The following is a 25575-nucleotide window of genomic DNA, read 5'->3' on the forward strand; positions in this document are numbered from 1 at the left end:
AATTCCATAAGGCTACACGCCGGTAAACAAGAACAATAACAACTGCTGAGAAAAGATAAGGGAGTTACATATAAAGGGGAGGAAATGATGATGGTAATGAAGTCCAGGTGTGAATCATGATGAACAGGTGTGCGTAATCATAAATCCAAGGACCGGTGGTTAATATTCTGGTGATGTTAAGCCGGAGGGGAGGAGCAGAAGAGGAAGTGACAATATTCCCCCAAAAAATTATGGAGTGCAACTCTTCACGTGGCACGGTAGGCCTTATGTTCATCGTCTTCAATATCTGCAATAAATGGGAACATCACCCAACTAAAGACCAACGTCTGGAACGTCAATTACCTACATTATGTGGACGCCTCATGAACTGCTCTCAACCTGTACTAATAGCGTATCATAGGGAATTGCCATTACATCCAATTTAGGCCAGCATTATTTGTAAGGTTCATGTGATCAAGTATTTACTTTAGGCTTCTCTCCACATTATAAAAAGCTACCTAATCTAAGACACAGAGCAGTAACACCAGCCCGTAAAAAGTAACTAATTTCTATCAAGACAGGATTGACACAGGCTCTTATCCACCTAAGATGAAAGGAGTCTGGAAAAAACACCAGCCCATTTTTAATTGCAATCTTTATGGTTTGCAAGAAATATCCCCTTTCGACTTGCAAGTTTAACTAAAGTAAATGAGTGTCCGTTTTTAACCAAAGCTTTTCACTCCTGGTGGTCTTATTTTAATACATTCTGAGCGAGTCAGACCTACATTATAAAAAAAGATCCCCAAAACCATAATTCAATGGACAAAACTCAAGCACAAACCAAAATGATAAACATTTATTATTTTTAATTTTTTTTACACTTAAAACACAACAATTTATTTGGAAGTTAAAGTGGAATGTTTTTCATACACTGCATAGTACATTCTCCCCACTACACACAGTATGCACAGTTCAACTGCAGCTCAGCGGTATAATACATGTATCCTCTTTGATTTTTCAAAGATTGTGTATAGCAACTCAATAAACAAGATTTGCTAAAGCATAAGAAAGTAACACTGGATAAAAAGTGTTGTGATAGACATAGGGCATCCCTCATCACAGGTTCTCCTATTAGAGATTCAAAGCACACAGCCACACTTTTTTCCTCATGGTGTTGTATTCCTTATACACTCATCTTACTTGCCTCAGAGAACTTAACATTCAGCAGTCAGAACTATGCCAAGTTAAGCAGTCGTTTCATGTTTCGAAAAAGGCAAGCTTATGTAACACATTTAAATAAGTTACACATCATTAAAGTGACAAAAAGACTGATCCAAATCTTTACAATATAGCCTTAGCAGTGTCAGAGTAATAAAAAATTAAACGACACCAAAAATTCCTAATATTCCAACACTTACAGTGGCAAGAAAAAGTATGTGAACCCTTCGGAATTACCCGGATTTCACCATAAATTGGCCATCAAATTTGATCTGATCTTCATCTAAGTCCTAACAATAGACATACATAGTGTCTAATAACACCCACATTGTATTTTTGTCTATATTCAATACATCATTTAAACATTCACAGTGTAGGTTGGAAAAAGTATGTGAACCCCTAGGCTAATGACTTCTCCAAAAGCTAATTGGAGTCAGGTGTCAGCTAACCTGGTGTCCAATCAATGAGACGAGATTGGAGATGTTGGTTAGAGCTGCCTTTCCCTATAAAAAAAAAAAACTCACAAAATTTAAGTTTGCTATTCACAAGAAGCATTGCCTGATGTGAACCATGCCTCGAACAAGAGAGATCTCAGAAGACCTAAGATTAAGAATTGTCTACTTGCATAAAGCTGGAAAGGGTTATAAAAGTATCTCAAAAGCCATGATGTACATCAGTACACGGTAAGACAAATTGTCTATAAATGGAGAAAGTTCAGAACTGTTGCTACTCTCCCTAGGAGTAGCCATCCTGCAAAGATGACTGCAAGAGCACAGCACAGAACGCTCAATGAGGTTAAGAAGAATCCTAGTGTCAGCTAAAGACACAGAAATCTCTGGAACATTCTAACATCTCTGTTGACGAGTCTACGATACGTAGAACACTAAACGAGAATGGTGTTCATGGGAGGACACGGAAGAAGCCGTTGTTGTCCCCAAAAAACATTGCTGCACGTCTGAAGTCTGCAAAAGTGCACCTGGATGTTCCACAGCGCTACAGGCAAAATATTCTGTGGACAGATGAAACTACAGTTGAGTTCTTTAGAAGGAACACACAGCACTATGTGTGGAGGAAAAAAGACACAGCACACCAACATCAAAACCTCATCAACTGTAAAGTATGGTGGAAGGAGCATCATGGTTGGGGCTGCTTTGTTGCCTCAGGGCCTGGACAGCTTGCAATAGTCAACAGAAAAATGTATTCCCAAGTTTATCAAGATATTTTGCCAGAGAATGTAAGGTTGTCTGCCAATTGAAGCTCAACAGAAGAAGTTGGGTGATGAAACAGGACATTGACCCAGAACAGAAGTAAATCAACAATAGAAGGGTTTCAATAGAAGTCCTGACCTCAACACAATTGAGATGCTGTGGCATGACCTCGAGCAATTCACACCAGACATCAAGAATATTGTTGAACTGAAACAGTTTTGTAAAGAGGAATGGTCCAAAATTCCTCATGACTGTTGTGCAGGTCTGATCCGCAACTACAGAAAACATTTGGTTGAGGTTATTGCTGCCAAAGAAGGGTAAACCAGTTATTAAATCCAAGGGTTCACATACTTTTCCCACCCTGCATTGTGAATGTTTACACGGTGTGTTCAATAAAGACAAACGTATAATTGTTTGTTTTATTAGTTTAAGCAGACTGTTTGTCTATTGTTGTGACCTTGATGAATATCAGATAATTTTTTGCAGAAATCCAGGTATTTTCAAAGGGTTCACATACCTTCTTGCCACTGTATATACTGTCTAATAGGGCCACAGGAATTGATTACATCAGACACTGATCGGCACTGAAGGCCAATATCAAACATTGCCAGAGATAGCCCTCTTTATTGGGTCATTTTATCACTGGGATTGTTCCATAATATATTGTGCCTAAGGCCAAAATCAGCAACAATGAAAAGCTACAGTGAAATGTATATACATCTGGTGGCAAATAATTGTCTGTAAGGTTTCAACTGGACCCTGTAAGCTGCTCATTCATCAGATGTCTGTATATGTGTTTGTCTGTGTGTATCTTGTACACATTTGTGTGTATATTTCTTACCACGTGGGTTATCCAACATTTACAATGACACAAAAGGTCATGGCCCCCATTTTCTGCATTGATCAATTGTCTGTGGCCAATCTGTGAGTTTAGTGAGCCTGTTTGTCATAGCATCATGTGATGGTGCCTATGGGAAGTGACAGTGCAGTGCTATCAGATGTCCGTGGTCTCCAGGATCCTGGGCGTGTCCATCTCCCCGTTGGTGCAGCGCTTGCCATTGCTCTGTCCATTGGCTCGGTAGTGCACACTACCACCTGGCTTAATGATGGTGTTCCCCTCAGGAGCGGTGAGCTCTAGGCTAACTGTAGCACGACTCGTCTCGGTCACAGAGGAGTTGGTGTGGTAGTGGGAGTAGGAATCTGTCCATTTCCACACCAGCTTAGTCTGTGCCCATTTCCTCCTAAGACATGCCTGCACCTATGGAACCAGACACTAAGTGGTTTAAGAGCAACATAAATGCTAGCTCTAACATTCTCAGTAAATACTGTCAAACAAATATCTAAGATTTTCTGGATGATAATGATTATTAAATAGAAATGTAAATTGTAATAGGTATACTGAGCTTAATAATCATATTTAAGATGCTGGCACTTACCTCTGCATTGTAAAAGCAGAATATAATTGCGACCAGGAGTCCCTATAAAAAATGTAAAAAAAAGTAATTCAGTGAATATTGAGTGTGGAAAGGTTATACCAATGTTTTGAATACATGATACATACTGTATGTAGGCTAGTTATATTCATTTGTAAGACGCTGTCTATGCTACCAAACATCGATTTAGGTTTGTATAGAATGGAACTGTGAGCAGCACCATCCAATCCATACCTGGAAATGTGTAAAAATGTTCATGATGAACTCGTAGATGGCCCTAGCCTTACGTCCCTCTGGCCTCCAGGGAACCAGGATGAACTGGGCTCCCAGCAGAGGTATCAGGATGAGAGTGGCTCTCACCACCTTCATATAGGCATTAGACTCTGCACTGTGGGTCACCTGAAGCTTGGTGATCAACACACGCACTATATTGAGCAGGAAGAACAGGTTCACCTGGAGAGAGAGCGAGAGACAGAGAGAAGAGGAATAGAGTGAGTGAATTGAGTGATTGCATTCAGTGATCGATTGTTTTCCATGAGCAATTGGCTACTTGCAATTCAAACCCAATATTAGATGAAAAGCATACATTTTCTGTTTGAGAACACTTTGGTTGCTATTTCTGCTAAATGTTTTTGTTTGTTTTGGTAGTGCAGAATCACCAGCAGGGCAGCATGGACAGGCCCATGGATGATGTAGAGCAGGTGTGTGTCGGAACTGATCCAGCATCTGGGAGACAAAGAGACAAACCTGAGCTCAACTGAGACAGAAACATCTGATTCTGAGTTTAACTGAGATATCAGTAACTGACAATGTTCTAATGCAGTATAGAGCGCAGAATGTCAATCTCTGCCACTAATATGCACTGTATTCAGAGGGAGTTGTGACACATTACCTGTCATCATAGAAGAGCCCACGGGCCACAGCATGTGTGATGGCAGGAATGATGGGGAAGCCTGGGAGAGAGAGGGAGTTCATGACTGTCGAGCTTCCATAAGGCCTTCATAGATATGACATAACAAATAGAGCTTTCCTCGGGGACCCCCAGACATTTCACAATTTTGTTGTAGCTCTGAACTAGCTCACCTGATTCACCTATTCAAGGGCTTGATTAGTTGACAAGTTGAATCAGGTGTGCTAGCTCTGGTACAGATCGACTGGGGGTCCCCGAGTAGAGGTTCAAGAACTGATAAAGCACAGGCGGCTGGTGGCACCTTATTTGGGGAGGACGGACTCATGGTAATGGCTGGAACTGAATAAATGGTATATCAACCACGCAGTTTCCATGTGTTAGATACCAATCCATTCACTCAATGTGATAGAGATATGAAAGCATAGAAGACTCATTGCACATTATGTAAGGGGAACTGCACCTCAAGGCTATGCCCAAACACTACATCCCAACCGTTCCGTCACCTCTGGTCTCTTAGCCCTCCCACCCCTACGGGAAGGCGGCTCCCGCTCGGCCCAGTCAAAGCTATTCTCTGTCCTGGCAGCCCAATGGTGGAACAAGCTTCCCCCTTAAGTCAGGACAGAGGAGTCCCTGCCCATCTTGCGAAAACATCTGAAACCCTACCCTCTAGTATCTTAGATAACTCACGGCACCCCAGACGTCTGATAAATTACTAAAATGGCAATGTAAGTAAATTATGTGCTAGGGGAAAAGGATGGTCAAACAACAATGTATATCAGATAGCAGAGCAGGACACAGCAATGTGAACAGTGAAAAATAAAGATGCAGTCACTCACCCCAACCCAGGACATAGTACCAGCCCAGCTGCTGCTCTCCCACAAACACAGCCACGATGATGAGAGTGTGCAGGTAGATCCCCTCACACAGCATCCAGAAGTAGTTGGATCCAAACGTATACTGGTTTAGGACTGCCAGGATCTTGCATCCAATCTGAGAGAGAACAACACAGGGAGAAGCCTCAGGACAGGGGTTGTTTTTGCGCATATAAAATGCTAACTTTAAGTTGTCACTGGCACTCATTTCTACACATCGTGGAGGGTAGCACCTCAAAATGTTCACCAACCAGTAGCTATTCACCCTGATGGCAGAGATGCACAGTACTTACAGGGTTGCTGGCCCCCAGCTGCTGGTTGTTGGCTACAGCAGAGAGCCAGATGACGGTGCAGATGGAGTTGAAGATAAAGGACAGGAACATGTTCTTATGGAGGGAGTTCCTCTGGCAGCTCAGACTCCTAATGGGAGGATTAGAACAGAAAGAGAGAGGCACACTTAGGAAACAAACAAATGTGTAACTGTGTCTACACTGGCTCGTATAGGGTCATAGGAAAGCGCAGTCTTTCATTTGACTATGTGAATTAATTGGGCAATGTAGGGAACAACCAAAGACCTCTGTTTAGAGTAGAGGGCTCTGGTGTAGGAAGAGCAATACAAACAGAATCACTTTGATTAGAGGATGTAAAGTGAAAAGGTACACTAAAGTGACATTCAGAGCACAGTCTATCTGGTGGGTCCAAAGAGGAAACAATGCATGACTCACTTGAAGTAGGAGAAGATGCAGAGTGAGATGATGAGAGATACCACAGACAATCCATGTCCCACAATGGCCAAGTAGTACAAGCTAAATGCAAACTGGGCAAGAAGGGAAAGGGGAAGCATTAATTCCCTTCTTTAACCTGGTAAACTCAGACACCATCTTGAGGTATTTTCTAAACGTCACATAACATGTAAACTCCCTTCCTTCATTAGATACATTTAGACTTCAAAAAGTCCAAGAAACGCATGCCTAGTATTGTTAGAAAAGGTAAGAACTGTGGGATTCTGATACAGGTGTACAGCAATAACATTCCCAAAATTGTCCCCATGTTAGGGAATAAGAGATTTGAAAGTCTAGGTTTGAAATAAAATATGTCACAATTACCATTCCAAAAGGATACTTTTGTCATATCTTTTTCCTAATGCTGGCACTCAAAACGTGCAAATTCCTATAGTAAGACAGCCATTTTAAAAGTGCAACGTGCCATGCCTTCTTACAGGAATGCTATGCATACAGTGCCTTCAGAAGTTATTTACACCTTGACTTTTTCCACATTTTGTTGTGTTACAACCTGAATTTAAAATGTATTAAATTGAGATTGTGTCACTGGCCTACACGGCATGCCCTATAATGTCAAAGGGGAAATATGTTGTTTAGAAATGTTTACAAATTAATTAAAAATGAAGTGCGGAAATGTCTTAAGTATTCAACCCCTTTGTTATGGCAAGCCTAAATAAGTTCAGGAGTAAAATGTGCTTAACAAGTCACATAAGTTGCATGGACTCTTGAATGACTACCTCATCTCTGTACCCCACACATACAGATAATTGTAAGGTCCCTCAGTTGAGCAGTGAGTTTAAAACTTAGTCAACCACAAAGACCAGGGAGGTTTTTCAATGCCCTGTAAAGGAGGGTACCTATTGCTAGATGGGTAAAAAAAATCTATATATAATTAATATCTTTGAGCATGGTGAAGTTATTAGTTACACTTTTGTATGGTGTATCAATACACCCAGTCACTACAAAGACACAGGCGTCCTTCCTAACTCAGTTGCTGGAGAGGAAGGAAGAAACCACTCAGGGATTTCACCATGAGGCCAATAGTGACTTTAAAACAGTTAAAAACAGAGTTTAATGGCTGTGATAGGAGACAACTGAGGATGGATCAACATTGTAGTTACTACACAATACTAAACTTAATGAAAAGAGTGAAAAAGAGGAAGCCAAAACATGCATCCTGATTGGAATATGGCACTCAAGTAAAACTGAAAAAAATGGTGGCAAAGAAATTCACTTTATGCCCTGAATACAAAGCATGATGTTTGGGGCAAATACAACACAATCACTGAGTAATATTTTCAAGCATGGTGATGGCAGCATCATGTTATGGGTATGCTTGTCATAGGCAAGGGCGTTTTGTAAGATGAAAAGAAAGAGCTAAGCACAGGCAAAATCCTAGTGGAAAACCTGGTTGTCTGCATTCCAACAGACACTGGGAGACAAATGTACCTTTCAGCAGGACAATAACCTAAATCACAAGGCCAAATATACACCAAGAGGATATTGAATGTTCCTGTGGCCTAGTTACAATTGACTAAAATCGTCTTGAAAATCTATGGCAAGTCTTGAAAATGGCTGTCTAGCAATGATCAACAACCAACTTGACAGAGCTTGAAGAATTTTAAAAAGAATAATGTGCAAATATTGTGCAATCCAGGTGTGCAAAGCTCTTAGGCTTACCCAGAAAAACTCAGCTGTTATCACTGCCAAAGGTGATTCTGACATGTATTGACTCAGGGGTGTGAATACTTATGTTAATGAGATATTTCAGTATTTCATTTGAAATTAAATTTGCAAACATTTTTAAAGAATGTTTTCACATTGTTATTATGGCGTATAGTGTGTCGAATGGGTGAGAAAATGTCATCAATTTTTAATTGAGGCTGAAGGCACTGTATAAGGAGAAAGCTGAAGTCATAACATTTTCACTGATGTAATCAACTCATGTCAGATTCCCAGTTCGTCCACTAGAAGATCACGTGACATGACCACTTGAAACCAGAGGCGACTGGTTTGGGTAGTACCTCAGTGCGAAAATGGCTGAACGGATTTTCAAGCCTGACATCTTAAAATGACCCAAAAGTTATCATTTAAAAAATATGAAACACACAGACATGCGAAGGAACTTCAAAGTTATTTTCCGATTCATTTTTCCCCATTGGAAACAAGTGAGAGATCAACAGCGAAAATGGAGGATGCATTCAAGGTCATGACATATTAAATGTGGATGGAAAAGAAATGCGTCGCATTACGCTGACCACCAGGGTGTACCCTTTCCATTTATACTATTTTTTTTGCACTTTTGTTGACTTGACCTAAATTACATACTCTATTACTATGACCATAGCACAGCACATGATTTATGGCCTATGGAAGGATTCTTATGACATCGCCAACAGTAAGATTTGATTTTCCAAAAATAGAAGTGCTGTAGCTTTTGAAAGATATGCCACTTTCTATTTTCTGACTGAAATTGACAGAGTGGGTAGCAGTTAAGCTCCGTGGGCCCAAAACAACCCTCAGAGTTTAACAGGTATTAACTAAATGAACACAATAGCGAGATGAACTTAAAAACAATCACTAAATTGAATAACAAAAATGTCTAAGCCACTGTCAAAATTACTAAACAAGTTGGCTTAGAAGTATACCGTCAGTTTGTCCTTAGTGTACATCTGACACTGGGTATAATTGGACCAAATACGGTTGCTCTCAGGGTGACGAAACCACTGTCCGTCCGAGTTGCACACTTTAGTCACTTTCTCTGTTTGAATGGACACAGGGAGAGGATGGATGTCACAAAACACTTCAGGTAAGGCATCATTAAATATCAAGTCAGTTTAATTGTGATTGTTACATGTGTGGCTGGCTGGTTTACCCGAGGGGTCAAAGTCCTGGAAGTACACAGGGCAGAGCTGCATGGCCGTGCCAGGTGCAGAGTCATCCCAACACAGCCAGCCGTCCCACGTGCGGTTACAGAATGTGCCTGCAAGGGGCGACAACAGAAGAGTAGCTGTGTACAGTATTATAGTAATGCAACTGTTTCATGTTTAAAATGTTTAGGATCATTGCCTTTGTTGAACTGTTTATTATATCATGGACATAATATAAAGAGTGACATTGTTAGTAATATTAGAACTTCTAAAAACCTAGGGCTTAAAAACCTAGAGCTAAATCTGTCACCATAAAATACAGTGTTGAGGCATTTAAGACAAACTGAAAACAACGGTCTCTTATTTCCTGTGAATGTCATGCAAAAGCAGAGTAATGAAAAACAGATCAAAAAAGCAAACACCTGTTAAATGTTTAAAATGTCTCTTCAAAATTTACTACGTTAAATAGTATAAATGCATTTAAAACAGAAACAGCTACATGTGCAAACAAAGATCACTTTTTAAAAAAACAGTCCTAGTGAACAATACAATGACGTCTGTGTCCAGGTTGTATGTACGGAAATAAGGTGAAAAATAGCATTTCAAAAGCCTTTATTTAGTGAGGTCGAGACACAGGGGCAGCTTGGAGACAAAGACCACTTCCCTTCTTTCAGACCTGAGGGTAGTCACTTCCCTTATCCCCTGACCTGCACCACTCCGCTATATTGTATGTGTGCACATGTGTGTAGTGCCTCACCAGCTTCATTGCGTGGTGGGTCATAGATGATCTTCAGGTAGCACTCAAACTGAGCTGAGAGGATCTGGCTGCGGGTCACGGTGGTCGACAAAGGGATGTTGGGCACCTCCTCGGATGCCAGCATGGTCCCCACATCTTCACAGTGGCATACCTATTGGATGTTTAACAGCTCCTTTTATAGTTTCTAATCTGACGAAAACACACATATTCAGGAGTCTCTCTCACCTCAACGGCCAGTAGTAGCACCGGAAGCCATAGCGCTGGGATCCTCCACATTGTTCTATATGGGACAAAGAGAGTTGTTGCCAGTGAGCATAGGTGAACTACAGTGGCTTGCGAAAGTAGTCCCCCCTTAGGCATTTGTCCTATTTTGTTGCCTTACAACCTGGAATTAAAATAGATTTTTGGGCGGTTTGTATCATTTGATTTACACAACATGCCTACCACTTTGAAGATCAAATATTTATTGTGAAACAAGACAAAAAAAATACTCTACTTTGTAGAGCCACCTTTTGCATCAATTACAGCTGCAAGTCTCTTGGGGTATGTCTCTATAAGCTTGGCACCTCTAGCCACTGGGATTTTTGCCCATTCTACAAGGCAAAACTGCTCCAGCTCCTTCAAGTTGGATGGGTTCCACTTGTGTAGAGCAATCTTGAAGTCTTACCACATATTCTCAAATTGGATTGAGGTCTGGGCTTTGACTAGGACATTTAAATGTTCCCCTTAAACCACTCGAGTGTTGCTTTAGAAGTAAGCTTAGGGTTATTGTCCTGCTGGAAGGTGAACCTCCGTCCCAGTCTCAAATCTCTGGAAGACTGAAACAGGTTTCCCTTTATTTAACACCATCCATCATTCCTTCAATTCTTACCAGTTTCCTAGTCCCTGCCGATGAAAAACATCTCCACAGCATGATGCTACCAGCACGCTTCACCTTGGGGATGGTGTTCTCAGGGTGATGAGGTGTTGGGCTTGTGCCAGGCATAGCGTTTTCCTTGACGGCCATCTGACCAGAGTACCTTCCAAATGTTTGGGGAGTCACCCACGTGCCTTTTGGCGAACACCAAATTTGTTTGCTTATTTTTTCTTTAAGCAATGTCTTTTCTGGCCACTCTTCTGTAAAGCCCAGCTCTGTGGAGTGTACGGCAAAGTGGTCCTATGGACAGATACTCCAATCTCCGCTGTGGAGCTTTGCAGCTCCTTCAGGGATATCTTTGGTCTCTTTGTTGCCTCTCTGATTAATGCCCTCCTTGCCTGGTCTGTGAGTTTTGGTGGGCGGCCCTCTCTTGGCAGGTTTGTTGTGGTGCCATATTCTTTACATTTTTTAATAATGGATTTAATGGTGCTCTGTGGGATGTTCAAAGTGTCTGATATTTTTTTTTATAAGCCAACCCTGATCTGTACTTCTCCACAACTTTGTCCCTGTAACACCCTGGCCATAGAAAGGTTTTTTTTGTTCGTTATTTTGGTTAGGCCAGGGTGTTACATTGGGTGGGCGTTCTTTTTTCTAGGTTGGTTTGTTTCGTTGATTTTGGCCGTGTGGCTTCCAATCAGGCACAGCTGTAGTTTGTTGTTGCTGATTGGGAGTCACACATAAGTAACCTGTTTTTTCCTTTGGGGTTTGTGGGCGATTGTTTTCTGTTTCGTTCATTTTTGACCAGACAGGACTGTTTGCTGTCGTTGCTGTTTAGTGTTTTGTTTATAGTGGTTCATTTTATTAAATATTCAAAATGAATACACATCCTCCGCTGCACCTTGGTTTTATTACAACGACAGCCCTTACAGTCCCTGACCTGTTTGGCGAGCTCCTTGGTCATCATGGTGCCGCTTGCTTGGTGGTGCCGCAGACTGGGGCCTTTCAGAACAGAGATTATATATCACATACACAGATCATGTGACACTTAAAGTCCACCTGTGTGTAATCTAACTAATTATGTCATTTCCGAAGGTAATTGGTTGCTCCAGATCTTATTTAGGGGCTTCATAGCAAAGGGGGTGAATACATGTGCACGCACCACTTCCGTTTTGAATTTTTTTTAAACGTTCTTTTTTTCATCACACCAATTTGGACTATTTTGTGTATGTCCATTACATTAAATACAAATAGAAATCCATTTAAATTATAGGTTGTAATGCAACAAAATAGGAAAAATGCCAAGGGGGATGAATACTTTTGCAAGGCACTGTATGACGAGAGGAATCACAAGCATGGAAATAGTAGAGGGGAGCGGCTGTATTTCTAACTGTGGGATATACTTCTACGGTCTGGTTCATGGTAGAAATTATTTGCAGCAATAGCTCTCTTTGAAGGGACCACTCAACAGTAATTGGCCATACTATGAGGAGACAACAAAAATACATGTTTGTTTATGTGTTTGTGCTGACGGAACACACATTGCAGGGTCTCAGAACAGGATGTCCACTCAAAACAGGTCACAGCACCACAGTCGTTCCGCCCATGGTCAGGGAACATGCATATTTACAATACCAAGAAAGACGAGGATGTTTATTTGAAGATCGCTGAATCTGATGTAAAAGTATACAAAGCTTGTCCCTCATGAAATCCACACTCTTCTTACAAAATGTTAATTCACTAACCCAGCAAAAAGAAACCTTTTGAATTATAAAGCACAGTCAAATTCCAGCTGAAGCAGGGACATAGAAGTATTGATCTTTGAGTACTACGAGACATATGAAAACATTTTTAGTGAGTTATTAAAAAATGATGAGTGTAAAACATGAGCAAAGGGAGAGAAAGACAGGAGGAAAAGAGAGGATAGAATGTGGAATGCTTTGGAGCTTTGGGGGAAGACTGTTAGTAAGGGAGGATGAGTCACACACCTCCAGCTCTCTCTCACTCCTAACCCCGGGTTCTTTGGAAATGTCATAACTGTCAATGGTCACACAGAGATGGGTGTGGATCACAATCTAAGAAGGGAACCACAGCATCTTACTGCAGCTCTGCTCTACATATCTTGTAAATTGTCTTTGACCTTTTATCTGTGACCATGGGTGTGGGATAGATAGATAGAGAGAGAGGGTAAGACCGGGTACAGAGGCAGAACACAAGCCCCATGGCTGACCCCTATGGCAGGACAATCCACAGAGGTACACAGTTGGCCCAGAAACTCAATACACTGGTGTAGTCTATATATAGGGTCCTCTCTCTTCAATGGCTTGTCACCTGATCAAAGTCCCAGGAGGGACACGCGTGTCACACTTGTTCAGTAGTGTTCTCATACAACACCCTTTCACAATCAAGCAATGTTCCCATTCCCTTTCAGTCTGTAAAACTATTATTTGCCTCCTATGCCAAGGAAAACAAACACACTGAGTAAAAACATTTTCAAAAATTAAATAATTTGTAGTAGTAATGATTTTTGTCAACAAGACAACTAACTATCACTTAAACTGATGAACCAAAATTATGTAGTGCCTAGTTAACGTATATAGTTTGATAACTGCTAAACGCTGTCAATTTCTAGAGTTTCCCTTCACAAATGTATCAATTTGACATCCATTTATGTTTGAAGGTAAAACCAAATCTATGGATAAGGCTGTAAATACTACATCATCATTCTCCATCAGGCAGTGTGCTGGTGTAGTCTATATATAGGGTCCTAGATCTCTTCAATGGCTTGTCACCTGACCAAAGTCCCAGGACGGACACTGGTGTCACAAGTGCTCATCTGTGTTCTCATTCAACGCTATACAACACCCTTTCACAATCAAACAACTTCCCATTCCCTTTCAGTCTGTAAAACTGCTATTTACCTCCTATGCCAAGGAAAACAAACTGAAATGAGAACTGTAATTACAGTCTGGTTGTTATCATGAACCGAGTAGTAATGAGCAGGATATTACATCCTGATGATAACAATTAATCAGACTTGATTCACTATATAAAAAATGTCAAGTGTCACATGACACACGAGCCCGAGAGAGAGAGAGAGAGAGAGGCACACAGGGAAATCAGATTGTTACAGAAATTAATACCTCCTATTGACATACGGGGAAAATGAAACAAAAACAAATAATAAACTAAATTGCTATTTGGCCCTAAAAAGAGATTATAAATTAGCAGAATAGCTCTACTCTGTCAGAAATACAAAACAGAGACACAACATGACCAGATACAAGCTCAGTGACCACCAATACAGTACCACAGAATGAGTAGTAATACCCATAAAACCTAGGGGTCAAACAAGGAAATGATTCCAATTGTTTTTCCACCATTCATTTTTCCTGTAGAAGATTTTAGAAACACTTACAATTAGGTCTGTGTTATGTGTAGGCTTACCCTGGCGTGATGTTTTGATAACCTTGTAAATCTCTAGGACAAGGTGACTTTTATCAATATATGTCTGCATTTATCCCCCCAAAATTAAAAGCTAATTAGCTGCTAATGTGGCTATCATAAAGAACTGCCATGATGATCTGGATGAGACTGCCGAATCGAGGAAAATATAAGAATGTCTGGATTCTAATGTTAACTACATTTAGTAATTAATAGACAACATTTCTTTAAAATCGACAATTGTCTTAACTGTCTTGTCCAAGTTTAAAATTGACACAATACCTGTTAGCAAAGGTGTCAGCTAGAGATTTATTTTTTTATTTTACCTTTATTTAACCAGGTAGGCTAGTTGAGAACAAGTTCTCATAAACAACTGCGACCTGGCCAAGACAAAGCAAAGCAGTGTGACAGACAACACATGGAGTAAACAATAAACAAGCCATTTGTCACATCCTGACCAGTATAAGGGGTTATTTGTTATTGTAGTTTGGTCAGGACGTTGCAGGGGGTATTTGTTTAGAGTGTTTCGGGGTTTGTTGGGCTATGTGTTTATGTAGAGGGGTGTTTGTTTAGAGTGTTCTGGGGGTTTTGTATTTCTATGATTTTCTAGGTTGTGTATGTCTTTGTTGGCCTGGTATGGCTCTCAATCAGGAACAGCTGTACATCGTTGTTGCTGATTGGGAGTCATACTTAGGTAGCCCTTTTTTCACCTGTGGTTTGTGGGAAGTTGTTTTTGCACTGTGTTTAGCCTGCAAGACTGTCAAGCTGTCGTTCGTTTTCTTGTTTTGTTATTTAAGTGTTCAGTAAAAAGTTTAATATGAGCACTCAACCCGCTGCGCCTTGGTCTACTACGTACGACACCCGTTACACCAATAACACAATAAACAAGTCAATGACACAGTAGAAAAAAAAGAAAGTCTTTATACAGTGTGTGCAAAAGGCATGAGGAGGTAGGCAACAAATAGGCCATAGGAGCAAATAATTACAATTTAGCAGATTAACACTGGAGTGATGAGCATATGATGTGCAAGTAGAAATACTGGTGTGCAAAGAACAGAAAAGTAAATAAAATAAAAACAGTATGGGGATGAGTTAGGTAGATTGGGTGGGCAATTTACAGATGGACTATGTACAGCTGCAGCGATCGGTTAGCAACTCAGGTAGCTGATGTTTAAAGTTAAATGAGGGAAATAAAAAAGTCTCCAACTTCAGCAATTTTTGCAATTCGTTCCAGTCACTGGCAGCAGAGAACTGGAAGGATAGGCGGCCAAATGAGGTGTTGGCTTTGGGGATGATCTGTGAGATATACCTGCTGGAACGTGTGCTACGTGTGGGTGTTGTTATCGTGACCAGTGAACTGAGATAAGGCGGAGCTTTACCTAGCATAGACTTATAGATGACCTGGAGCCAGTGGGTCTGGCGACAAATATGTAGCGAGGGCCAGCCGACTAGAGCATACCCTGTAGTATGCAGTGGTGAGTGGTATAAGGTGATTTGGTGACAAAACGGATGGCACTGTGATAGACTGTATCCAGTTTGCTGAGTAGAGTAATGGAAGCTATTTTGTAGATGACGTCGCCGAAGTCGAGGATCGGTAGATAGTCAGTTTTACTAAGGTAAGTTTGGCGGCGTGAGTGAAGGAGGCTTTGTTGATGACATGCAGGAGCTTGCAGGGATTTGTAGTCTTGCATGAGGTCTACTTTTAATCTAATTAGCATTTTCAAATCTGAGAGTAAATAGAGCTGAATATTGATAAGACACTTTGTCCGAGAGAGATTTGCATGGTTATCAAAACGTCACGCCAGGGTAAACCTACACATAACACAGACCTAATTGTCAGTGTTTCTTGGTGGAAAAAAGAATGGAACCATTTCCCTGTTTGACCGCTAGGTTTTATGACACTTCCACTGTGGGGCTTTATTGGCTATAGAAAAAGGGAGACACAAAAAGACTTTGCTGCCCAACGAGGAGTGTGTATGTAGTCAATGCACGACATGGGAAGTAAAGATAGATGCACTTCTTCCACCATTAAAAAATATATTATTCAGAAAGAGAGTCATTCTTCGAAGAAAATAGTCAATTTATTCAAAAATAAATTAAACCCAGAGGAAAAATGTTAAATACTCATGGACGAAGGCGCGTTGGCTCCTCTTGCAGTCAAATATGTATTTGGCACTCATTGCCTGACACTGGGCCAATTGAGATATTGCGTGTGATTAATACTTTTCAGTTAATTACTAAAGCTCTCGCCCTTGGGCCAATCAGTGCCATTTTGTAAATGCCGGATCTCTATGGCAAGACGCATAATTCATCCAAATTGAGTCAAAATCGGAACAGTGCTGTCTGAGGTATCGCGTGTGACGATGGTACAGACTGAGACAGATCCACAGTCTCCTCCCAAATTAAGCAGTAAAACTCGCTATTATTATCCCAAATTGTAATGATGGTAGTTGTATCACTAATATAGTGGCGATGATAATAGTAGTAATAGTGTTAGTAGGTAGAAATGATAGCTAGTAGTGATAAGTGTAAATAAAAGTGGTTGAAGCGTACATTTTTGTAGTAATAAGTGGTTTGTTATTTTTCATGAAAGCGAGAGAGACATTTAGTAATTGTCGATTGACAACTACACCAAACTAATTAAATAAAGACAGCACTTCAAAAAGTATATTTCACACGATAGCCTGCTGAATTTGCGAGATAACCTTTCTTTAATTTTATTTCGGCATAAATGAAAATGTCGCACTGACTTGTCCACGGATTGATGTTTCAGCATTGTTTCAATGAAGAGTTCGGCGTTTGACGAGCCATGTGCGACATACACACAGCTAGAGTTAGCGGCAGGTGAACGAGCAATATCCACCGTCGTACTGTAGTATGGATAAAGCCTGAGCTGGAATGGGAAGTTAAGTGAAGCTGGCTAGCTTTAGCAGTATACCTCTCAGGCGCCTTGCGAGGCTATTGGCCCCTTAACCTGAGCCCTCATCTTGGTTCAGCAGAATGTCAACTCAAAACAAAAAGACAGTGTTAAAGCTAGAATCCTTAGTTGCTGCATCCATTTTTTAATGATATGTATACCCATTGATTCTTAAAAATATATATCATTTAAATGCCTCAGCTTAGTTCAACTGTCATAACCCATCAGAACCTAAAACATGAGCTTGTTTTACTCCAATGTTTGTAAACAATGTGAATGGGAACAAACACTGTATCATGGTCATGGTCATTCCTTGCATCTTTAGCTGTCTGTGAATTTGAGGTGACAGCTTTCTTATTGTTTCAATTAAGGATTCTAGCTTCAAGGAATTAATATTGGTCTACCAGCATCCCAGGTAGTTCACTTAATTCAAGATATAATTGGTACTTATAATACCTGTAGTTAAGCAAAAATAAATGCTCTACACTATTTAGATGTATTTATTCACTGGTTTGCAGACCAGGACAAACAGTTAAGGTATGACTATATAAAAATGTAATTACTGCTAGAAACGGTCCCTTGACAACCACTCAGGAGGCTCTTCATAACCACTCAGGAGGCTCTTCATAACCACCACAAATTCATGAAGTTGTCATTTCAGTCCAAGTCTTTTTAAGGCGGACGCAGAGTTATTCTAAGCTTTGATACAGGACCATCAAATCAAAGTACTTTAACTTGTTTTAAATATTCTCTTGGGTTACATGTAGCACTGAAGCGCTCTTTGCTAACCTCTATCCATGTACCATTACAGTGTATGGGTATTTTCAAGTTCACCCTTCCTTACATCATTTTCTACCAAAGAGTCCTGCCACTGGAAAAGTACAGATGTGACTACAGTGTGTCTTGAACATCTTGAATAATAGCAACTTGTTTCAAGCAGACCACCATAGTCCCCGTGCCCAAGAAAGTCAAGGTAACCTGCCTAAATGACTATCGTCCCATAGCACTCACATCTATAGCCATGAAGTGCTTTGATAGGCTAGTCATGGCTCACATCAACACCATCATGCCAGAAACCCTAGAGCCACTCCAATTCACTTACCGCCCCAACAATCTCTATCGCACTCTACACTGCCCTTTCCCACCTGGACAAAAGGAACACCTACTGTATGTGAGAATGCTGTTCATTGACTATAGCTCAGCATTCAACACCTTAGTACCCTCCAAGCTCATGACCCTGGGACTGAATATATCCACGCTACTGGATCCTGGACTTCGACGGGCCGTCCCCAGGCGGTGAGGGTAAGCAACACATCCACCATGCTGACCATCAACACGGGGGCCCCTCAGTGGTGTGATTAGTCCCCTCCTGTACACCCTGTTCACCCACGACTGCGTGGCAGTGCATGACTCCAACACCATCATAAAGTTTGCTGACGACACGATAGTGGTAGGCCTGATCACCAAGAACGATGAGGCAGCCTATAGGTAGGAGGTCAGAGATCTGGCAGTGTGCAAGACAAAGGAGCTGATTGTGGACAACAGGAAATGATGGGGCTGTAGTGGAGCGGGCCAAGGACTTCAAGTTGCTTGGTGTCCACATCACTAAGGAATTAACATGAGCCACACACAGTGCCTCTTCTCGCTCAGGAGGCTGCAAAGATTTGTCATGGGCCTTCAGATCCTCAAAAAGTTCTACAGCTGCACCACTGGGAGAATCTTGACTGGCTGCATCAACGCTTGATACAGCAACTGTAAGGCACCCGACCACAAGGCACTATAGAGGGTGGTGAGTAAGGCCCAGAACGCCACAGGGGCCGAGCTCCCTGCCATCCAGGACCTATATACTAGACGGTGTCAGAGGAAGGCCCCCAAAACAATTGTCCGACTCCAGCTAACCAAGCCATAGACCATTCTCTCTGCTACCGCACGGCAAGTGATACCGGTGCACCAAGTCTGGAACCAACAGGACCCTGAACAGCTTCTAACCCCAAGCCATAAGACTGCCAAACAGCTACACGGACCATCTGCATTGACCCTTTTTTTAACAAACTGTTGCACTGACTATGCACACACACACACCAACATACGCACACATGGATACTGACGCCACAAACACCCACACATGCTGCTGCTACTACTACTGCGCCACATATGCTGCTGCTACAGCTGTCTATTATCTATTCTGTTGCCTAGTCACTTTACCCCTATCTACAGTATATGTGAATAGCTACCTCAATTACCTTGTACCCCTGCACGTCGACTCGGTATTGGTACTCCCTGTACATAGCCATGTTATTTTTACTCATTATTGTTATTCACTGTGTATTTATTCCCTGTGTCACTATTTCTATTTTATCTTTAAGGACCCCTAAGTAAGCATTTCACTGTTAGTCTTCACCTTAACTACCACAGTCATGTGGTAAGACCCTTCCTTTATGATTTGTTTAACCTAGCTGTCACTGTGTCACGCTCGTCAAAATAAGTAGACCAAGGCACAGCGTGCATAGAGTTCCACATGTTTTAATAAATGAAACTCACCAAAACAAATACAGATGGACAGCTGCCTCTGATTGGAAACCACACTCAGCCAAAACAAAACAGAAAAACTAGATTGCCCACCCCACATCACACCTTGACCTAACCAAACTAGAGGAAAATAAACGTCTACGGTCAGGACGTGACAGTACCCCCCCCCCCCCCCAAAGGTGCGGACTCCCTGCCGCAAACCTGAACCTATAGGGGAGGGTCCGGGTGGGCATCTATTCTTGGTGGCGGCACTGGTTCCCACACTGCCCGCTGAACCCCCCCGCTTCTGTGTCGCCGGAGGAACCAGACTGTGGATCATCGCCGGAGGCTCTGAACTGCCGACTGCCACTGAAGACTCTGGGCTCCGGGCCATGGATCGTCACTGCAGGCTCCGGGCCATGGATCGTCGCTGCAGGCTCCGGGCCATGGATCGTCGCTGCAGGCTCCGGGCCATGGATCGTCGCTGCAGGCTCCGGGCCATGGATCGTCGCTGCAGGCTCCGGGCCATGGATCGTCACTGGAGGCTTCCTACGTGGAGCTGGAACCAGTCTCACCGGACTGGGGAGACTCACAGGAGACGGTGCACAGAGCAGGCACTGGGTATACTGGGCTGTGGCGGCGCACTGGAGGTCTGGAGCGTATGGCTGGCACAACCCGTCTTTGCTGGATGCTCAACCCAGCTCGACAACTGCAGGGCGCGGGCACAGATCGCACCGGCCTGTGAATGCGCACTGGCGACACAGTGCGCATCACCCCATAACACGGTGCTTGCCTCGTCATTCGCTCCCCACGGTAAGCACGGGGAGTTGGCTCAGGTCTCCACCCTGACTCTGCCAAACTCCCCGTGTGCCACCCCAAGAAATTTTTGGGGCTGCCTCTCGGGCTTCCTTCGTTGCCATGCCTCCTGATCTCGTCGCTGTTCCTCCCTCGCTGCTTCCACCTGTTCCCATGGGAGGCGATCCCTTCCGGCCTGGATCTCCGCCCACGTCCAGGATCCTTTGCCATCCAGGATGTCCTCCCATGTCCACCTCGTCTTCCCCGTAGGCGCACGCTGCTTGGTTTTCTTGTGGTGGGATCTTCTGTCACGCTCGTCAAAAGGAGTAGGACAAGGCGCAGCATGTGTAGAGTTCCACATGTTTTAATAAATGAAACTCACCAAAACAAATACAGACGCAAACAAAACGTGAAGTAATGGTGTGCTCACAGGCACAACACAAAAACAAGATCCCACAACTCAAGGAGGGAAAAAGGGCTGCCTAAGTATGGTTCCCAATCAGAGACAACAATGGACAGCTGCCTCTGATTGGAAACCACACTCAGCCAAAACAAAGAAATAGAAAAACTAGACTGCCCACCCCACATCACACCCTGACCTAACCAAACTAGAAGAAAATAAACGTCTAAGATCAGGGCGTGACACACTGACCAACCAGCACCAATATTTCCCTGAGCAGTTTGCCGTTTCCTTTCCCAGTTCTCTTTTCTAACTTTCATTCAGTTTTATTAATTCCTGAGACATCAGACCTTGATGACTACTTGGGTACTAAATCTCCACCCACACGTTAGAAGCATCTTTAACCATTTGACTAGAAGAGATGCTAATCATGCATTCCATATTTTATGAAAATTATTTGGATTTCCCAGCTCCTTTCTGACAACCCCATGACCCATGAGAGCAATGCATCTTTCTGTCCTTTAGGGCAGGGTTTCCCAAACTCGGTCCTGGCCCTGGCCCCCCCTGCCCCTCCCCTCCCCTCCCCTCCCTGGGTGCACATTTTGTTTTTTGTCCTAGAACTACATAGCGGATTCAAATAACCAACTTATCATCAAGCTTTGATTATTTAAATCAGTTGTGTACTGCTTTGGGCAAAACACAAACCCTGCTTTAGAGGCACATTTTTTGAAGGTGGTTCTGACGCCAATTTGTTGTTTCTTGCAAAGAATGGTGGTAGTTGAGTTTAGGGACAACCTCTACACATAATTCCCCCCCCCCCCCCTCGTTTGCTTACTGTAAGTCAGGCTGTCATAGCTCACTGACTGTAACTCACTGAGAAGCCTGTTTATTTGTATTACAAAGAGCCTCTCCGAATCCCAGGAAGGATGAAGTATGAGGAGGCCTCTCTTCCTCTGTTGTCCTGGCACTTCCACCCCCCCTCGCCCAACAACCACAGGTTAAAAATAAGCCATTGTTAGCCTACACCTACACAAAGTCCTAGGGTTTTAGAGGGAAGTAAACTTTGAACTTACATCATTAGGCATCAGTAATATTGTTTAACTTTTTTAAAACATATAACTGCCAGGAAATGTGACTTTGATAAAACTAGAACAGTTATGTTGTACACGTCAACAACATACTGTGTGTAGGCCAACCTCAACTAATGTATGGACCACAGTGAAAAGTCTACTATGACATACGGTAGGTAGAGTATTCTTTACTTTTACTCTGACTGATTCCATAAATCTCTGAGTCAATTTTTGTTTTCCAGGAATTTTCATAAAGCGCTCTATTGGTGAGTGATTATGGACTTTTTCCCATAGCTGGATCCAGAAATAGTTTTCCAAGCTTGGAGCCATGCCATACTGTTTTGCCAGAGAGAGCGAGAGCGAGAGAGAGAGAGAGAGAGAGAGATCAGACCATCCACAACAGTTCCCCAACACACTGTCCCATCACTGTGATACCCCAAACAAACACACTCTCCCACCGGCCATGGTGCCAGTAGGACTGGATGGACATACTGCACCCACTCCAACACATACAAAAATATGATCCCTATTTTATGATCCAGATTTTGCCACCAACCACCCCCCCACCCCCCCCCCCCCCCCCCACCCCCCACTGCTATCGTAACACTGACAGAGCAGGTATGACATGTTTCAGACCTCCTGTGGTTATATTACCCCCCAGTTTATATACCATCCTGCTAGTCAAAATAATCCATAGGTAACATTAACCCCTGGTCCCCTTTCCTTCCACTACCCAGAAAAAGCAGTCAGTTCGGCACAGGGTCTTGGCATGATTGCAAAAGGGTTTTGGACTAAAGTAGCAGGCACAACACATACCACTCAACAGCTGCCTGGCAGGGGCAGTGTGTTCTAGGGCAAAGATATGTTGGAGGGCTGGGACTCCTGAACAGAACCATTAAAACCAGCAACACAATATGCACAAATAGAACAGATCTGGAAACACCGCAAGTTGCTTACTTACTGATAGCCTTTGATGTGAAGCCTTTAACGTTACATTTGAGTGACATACAAAACAGTCACGTGCAGTATGTAATTATGAAGGCACAACAGTCAAGGATATTCGTAATTTAATATCACTTCCATCCTTTGTTCTTAGAAAGCCAACTTGTTGCAATAATCACGACCGCAAGCACATACGAGCGCACACACACATTTAGATTTTTTTACTTAAATTTATACCCTCCAAATTCTCCAAACAAGGCAACCAACTGGCCAGGGCGTGTTTGTCATGCAACCTGTTTGGGTGGGGTTACTTGGAGACTGCGCGTGCATTAGTGTCCAAAATGTGCCCATATGACCAAATGCATTTTATTTGTCTAATTGATATTGTTTAGTTGATAGGCTATTCATTTTTATTTTCTTAAAATGACACGGAATTCTATTTCGCTGGGCATGCATAGGCTAATGACAGACAATCGCGTCTATGACAGTAACATAGATGTCACATTCTGTAGCTTACAAAAATATATATATGCTCTTATAGTGTGTAAAGCAAAAAAATTTGCAGCTACAATGGACATCCTCTTGGAAAATATGTAAAAAATACACATACCTTCAGAATTTGTTGGATGCTCTCTACTTTCCAAAATCTTCCCACCTTCACATGTTCCAGTGTAAACGTCTCAGGAACTGTGTCCAGTCCGCACCAAAGCGTTGAATTGATAGCCGCGATTGTTGAGGGCGGTCCGTCTCAGGGTTTTAGGGTTTTTTAAATCAACATGAAATTTGGATTTCAGTGCCTAATTGGTTATTTCCATGATTGAGTCAGTGTTTCAATTTTTTGAAGCAATGCTTACACTGGTCCTACCACTGTAAATTAGTTAGTCTGCAACTGACTGTTGACATTAACGACATGTCAGTTGTCTTGCCTGAGTCTTTTAGACTAGCAAGCTGCTGCTTCATTCAAATGAAATAGAAAACGCATGATTTATTGCTGAGGAGGGTGTTATTTTTTGTAGCAATTTCATGCGTTCCCAATTACATAAACATAGGCCTTGGTTGTCACTAGTTACCACAGCCACTGAGTAAAAATTGTCTAGGCCTTTTTTGTAAAAATTCATGAAAGCAAAAATGTGCTTTTTGGTCTTAAGTTAAGGTTATGGTTAAGCATACGGTTAACAGTGTGGTTAGGGTTACGTTTAAAATCTGATTTTAAGAAGATAAATTGTAGAAATAGGCGGGGTTTAGCCATAATTATGACTTTGTCTGTGGTAACTAGTGATTGGCAACTAATAAAAAGGGACAAACTCGGCACAACCCGCATTTTGGTCACTCATTCAACGTCTTACTATCCAACATTAATTAATATTGTAGACTAGTCTGTCTAACACCCATGGCCGTAACTACATTTGAGGACACCGTGGTCCGGACCTCGGTCATTTTGTTACATTTTATTTCTATATATATTTCTATACAGTACCAGTCAAACGTTTGGACACACCTACTCATTCCATTAAAAAAAACATGTTTTTACTATTTTCTACATTGTAGAATTATAGTGAAGACATCAAAACTATGAAATAACACATATCGAATCACGTAGTAACCAAATAAGTGTTAAACAAATCCAAATATATTTATATTTAAGATTCTTCAAAGTAGCCACCATTTGTCTTGATGACAGCTTTGCACACTCTTGGCATTCTCTCAACAAGCTTCATGAGGTAGTCACCTGGAATGCAATTCAATTAACAGGTGTGCCTTGTTAAAAGTTAATTTGTGGAATTTCTTTCCTTCTTAAATGCGTTTGAGCCAATCAGTTGTGTGTCACGTCCTGACCAGTAAAAGGGGTTATTTGTCACTGTAGTTTGGTCAGGGCGTGGCAGGGGTTGTTTGTTTTGTGTGTTTCGGGGTTTTTGGTTTATATTTTATATTTCTATGTTGGGGTTTTGGCAATGACCTCGAATTAGAGACAGCTGGTTGGAGGCCATATTTAGTTGGGTTTGTTTTCACTTGTGTTTTGTGGGTGGTTATTTTCTGTATAGCCTGGGAGCCTTATGGAACGGTTTTCGTCGTTTGTTTATTTTGTTTTGAGTGATAAATAAATTAAGAAGATGAGGACATTACCCGCTGCGCCTTGGTCCAATCCTTACGACGCCTATGACAGAACCACCCACCAAAAAAGGACCAAGCAGCGGAAGAAGGAGCAGCAGGAGAGATATTTGGAGTCACGGACGTGGGAGGAGATCCTTGATGGCAAGGGTCCATGGAGCTAGGCTGGGGAGTACCGGCGACCGAAGGAGGAACTGGAGGCAACAAAGGCAGAACAACGTTTCTGGGAGAGAAAAGTAAGGGAGCAACATGGGGCAGAGTCAAAGTGGAGACCTGAGCCAACTCCCCGTGCTTATTATGGGGAGCAACGGATCAAGCAAGCACCTTGTTATGCGGAGATACGCACTGTGTCGCCCATACGCGTGCGGTCAATAAGGTCTCCGCAGCGTTGCCAGGCGAGAGTTAGCCGGCAGCCAGGGAGAAGTGCGCCGGCACGGGCGCATCTGGCCACCAGTGCATCTCCTCGGTCCAGTTTACCCTGTTCCTGCTCCTCGCACTAGCCCTGAGG

At 42.3% G+C, this 25575-nt stretch overlaps 1 protein-coding gene across 1 annotated transcript; it reads right to left on the minus strand.

Annotated features, from left to right (window-relative positions):
* Positions 1-3139: 3139 nt before the first annotated feature.
* LOC106566897 (calcitonin gene-related peptide type 1 receptor) lies at positions 3140-23748 on the minus strand. The gene is made up of 13 exons (XM_014135461.3): positions 23569-23748; positions 10255-10309; positions 10030-10180; positions 9278-9385; positions 9051-9163; positions 6346-6437; positions 5914-6040; positions 5585-5738; positions 4731-4791; positions 4498-4564; positions 4073-4291; positions 3842-3883; positions 3140-3663 (listed from the first exon to the last, which is right to left on the minus strand). The coding sequence occupies exons 2-13, from the start codon at positions 10303-10305 to the stop codon at positions 3400-3402; spliced, it is 1449 nt and encodes a 482-aa protein (XP_013990936.1). The 5' UTR covers positions 10306-10309; positions 23569-23748; the 3' UTR covers positions 3140-3399.
* Positions 23749-25575: the final 1827 nt, after the last annotated feature.

This window comes from Salmo salar, chromosome 13 (assembly GCF_965601325.2).
Source record: "Salmo salar chromosome 13, fSalSal1, whole genome shotgun sequence".
Classification (NCBI taxonomy): Eukaryota; Metazoa; Chordata; class Actinopteri; order Salmoniformes; family Salmonidae; genus Salmo; species Salmo salar.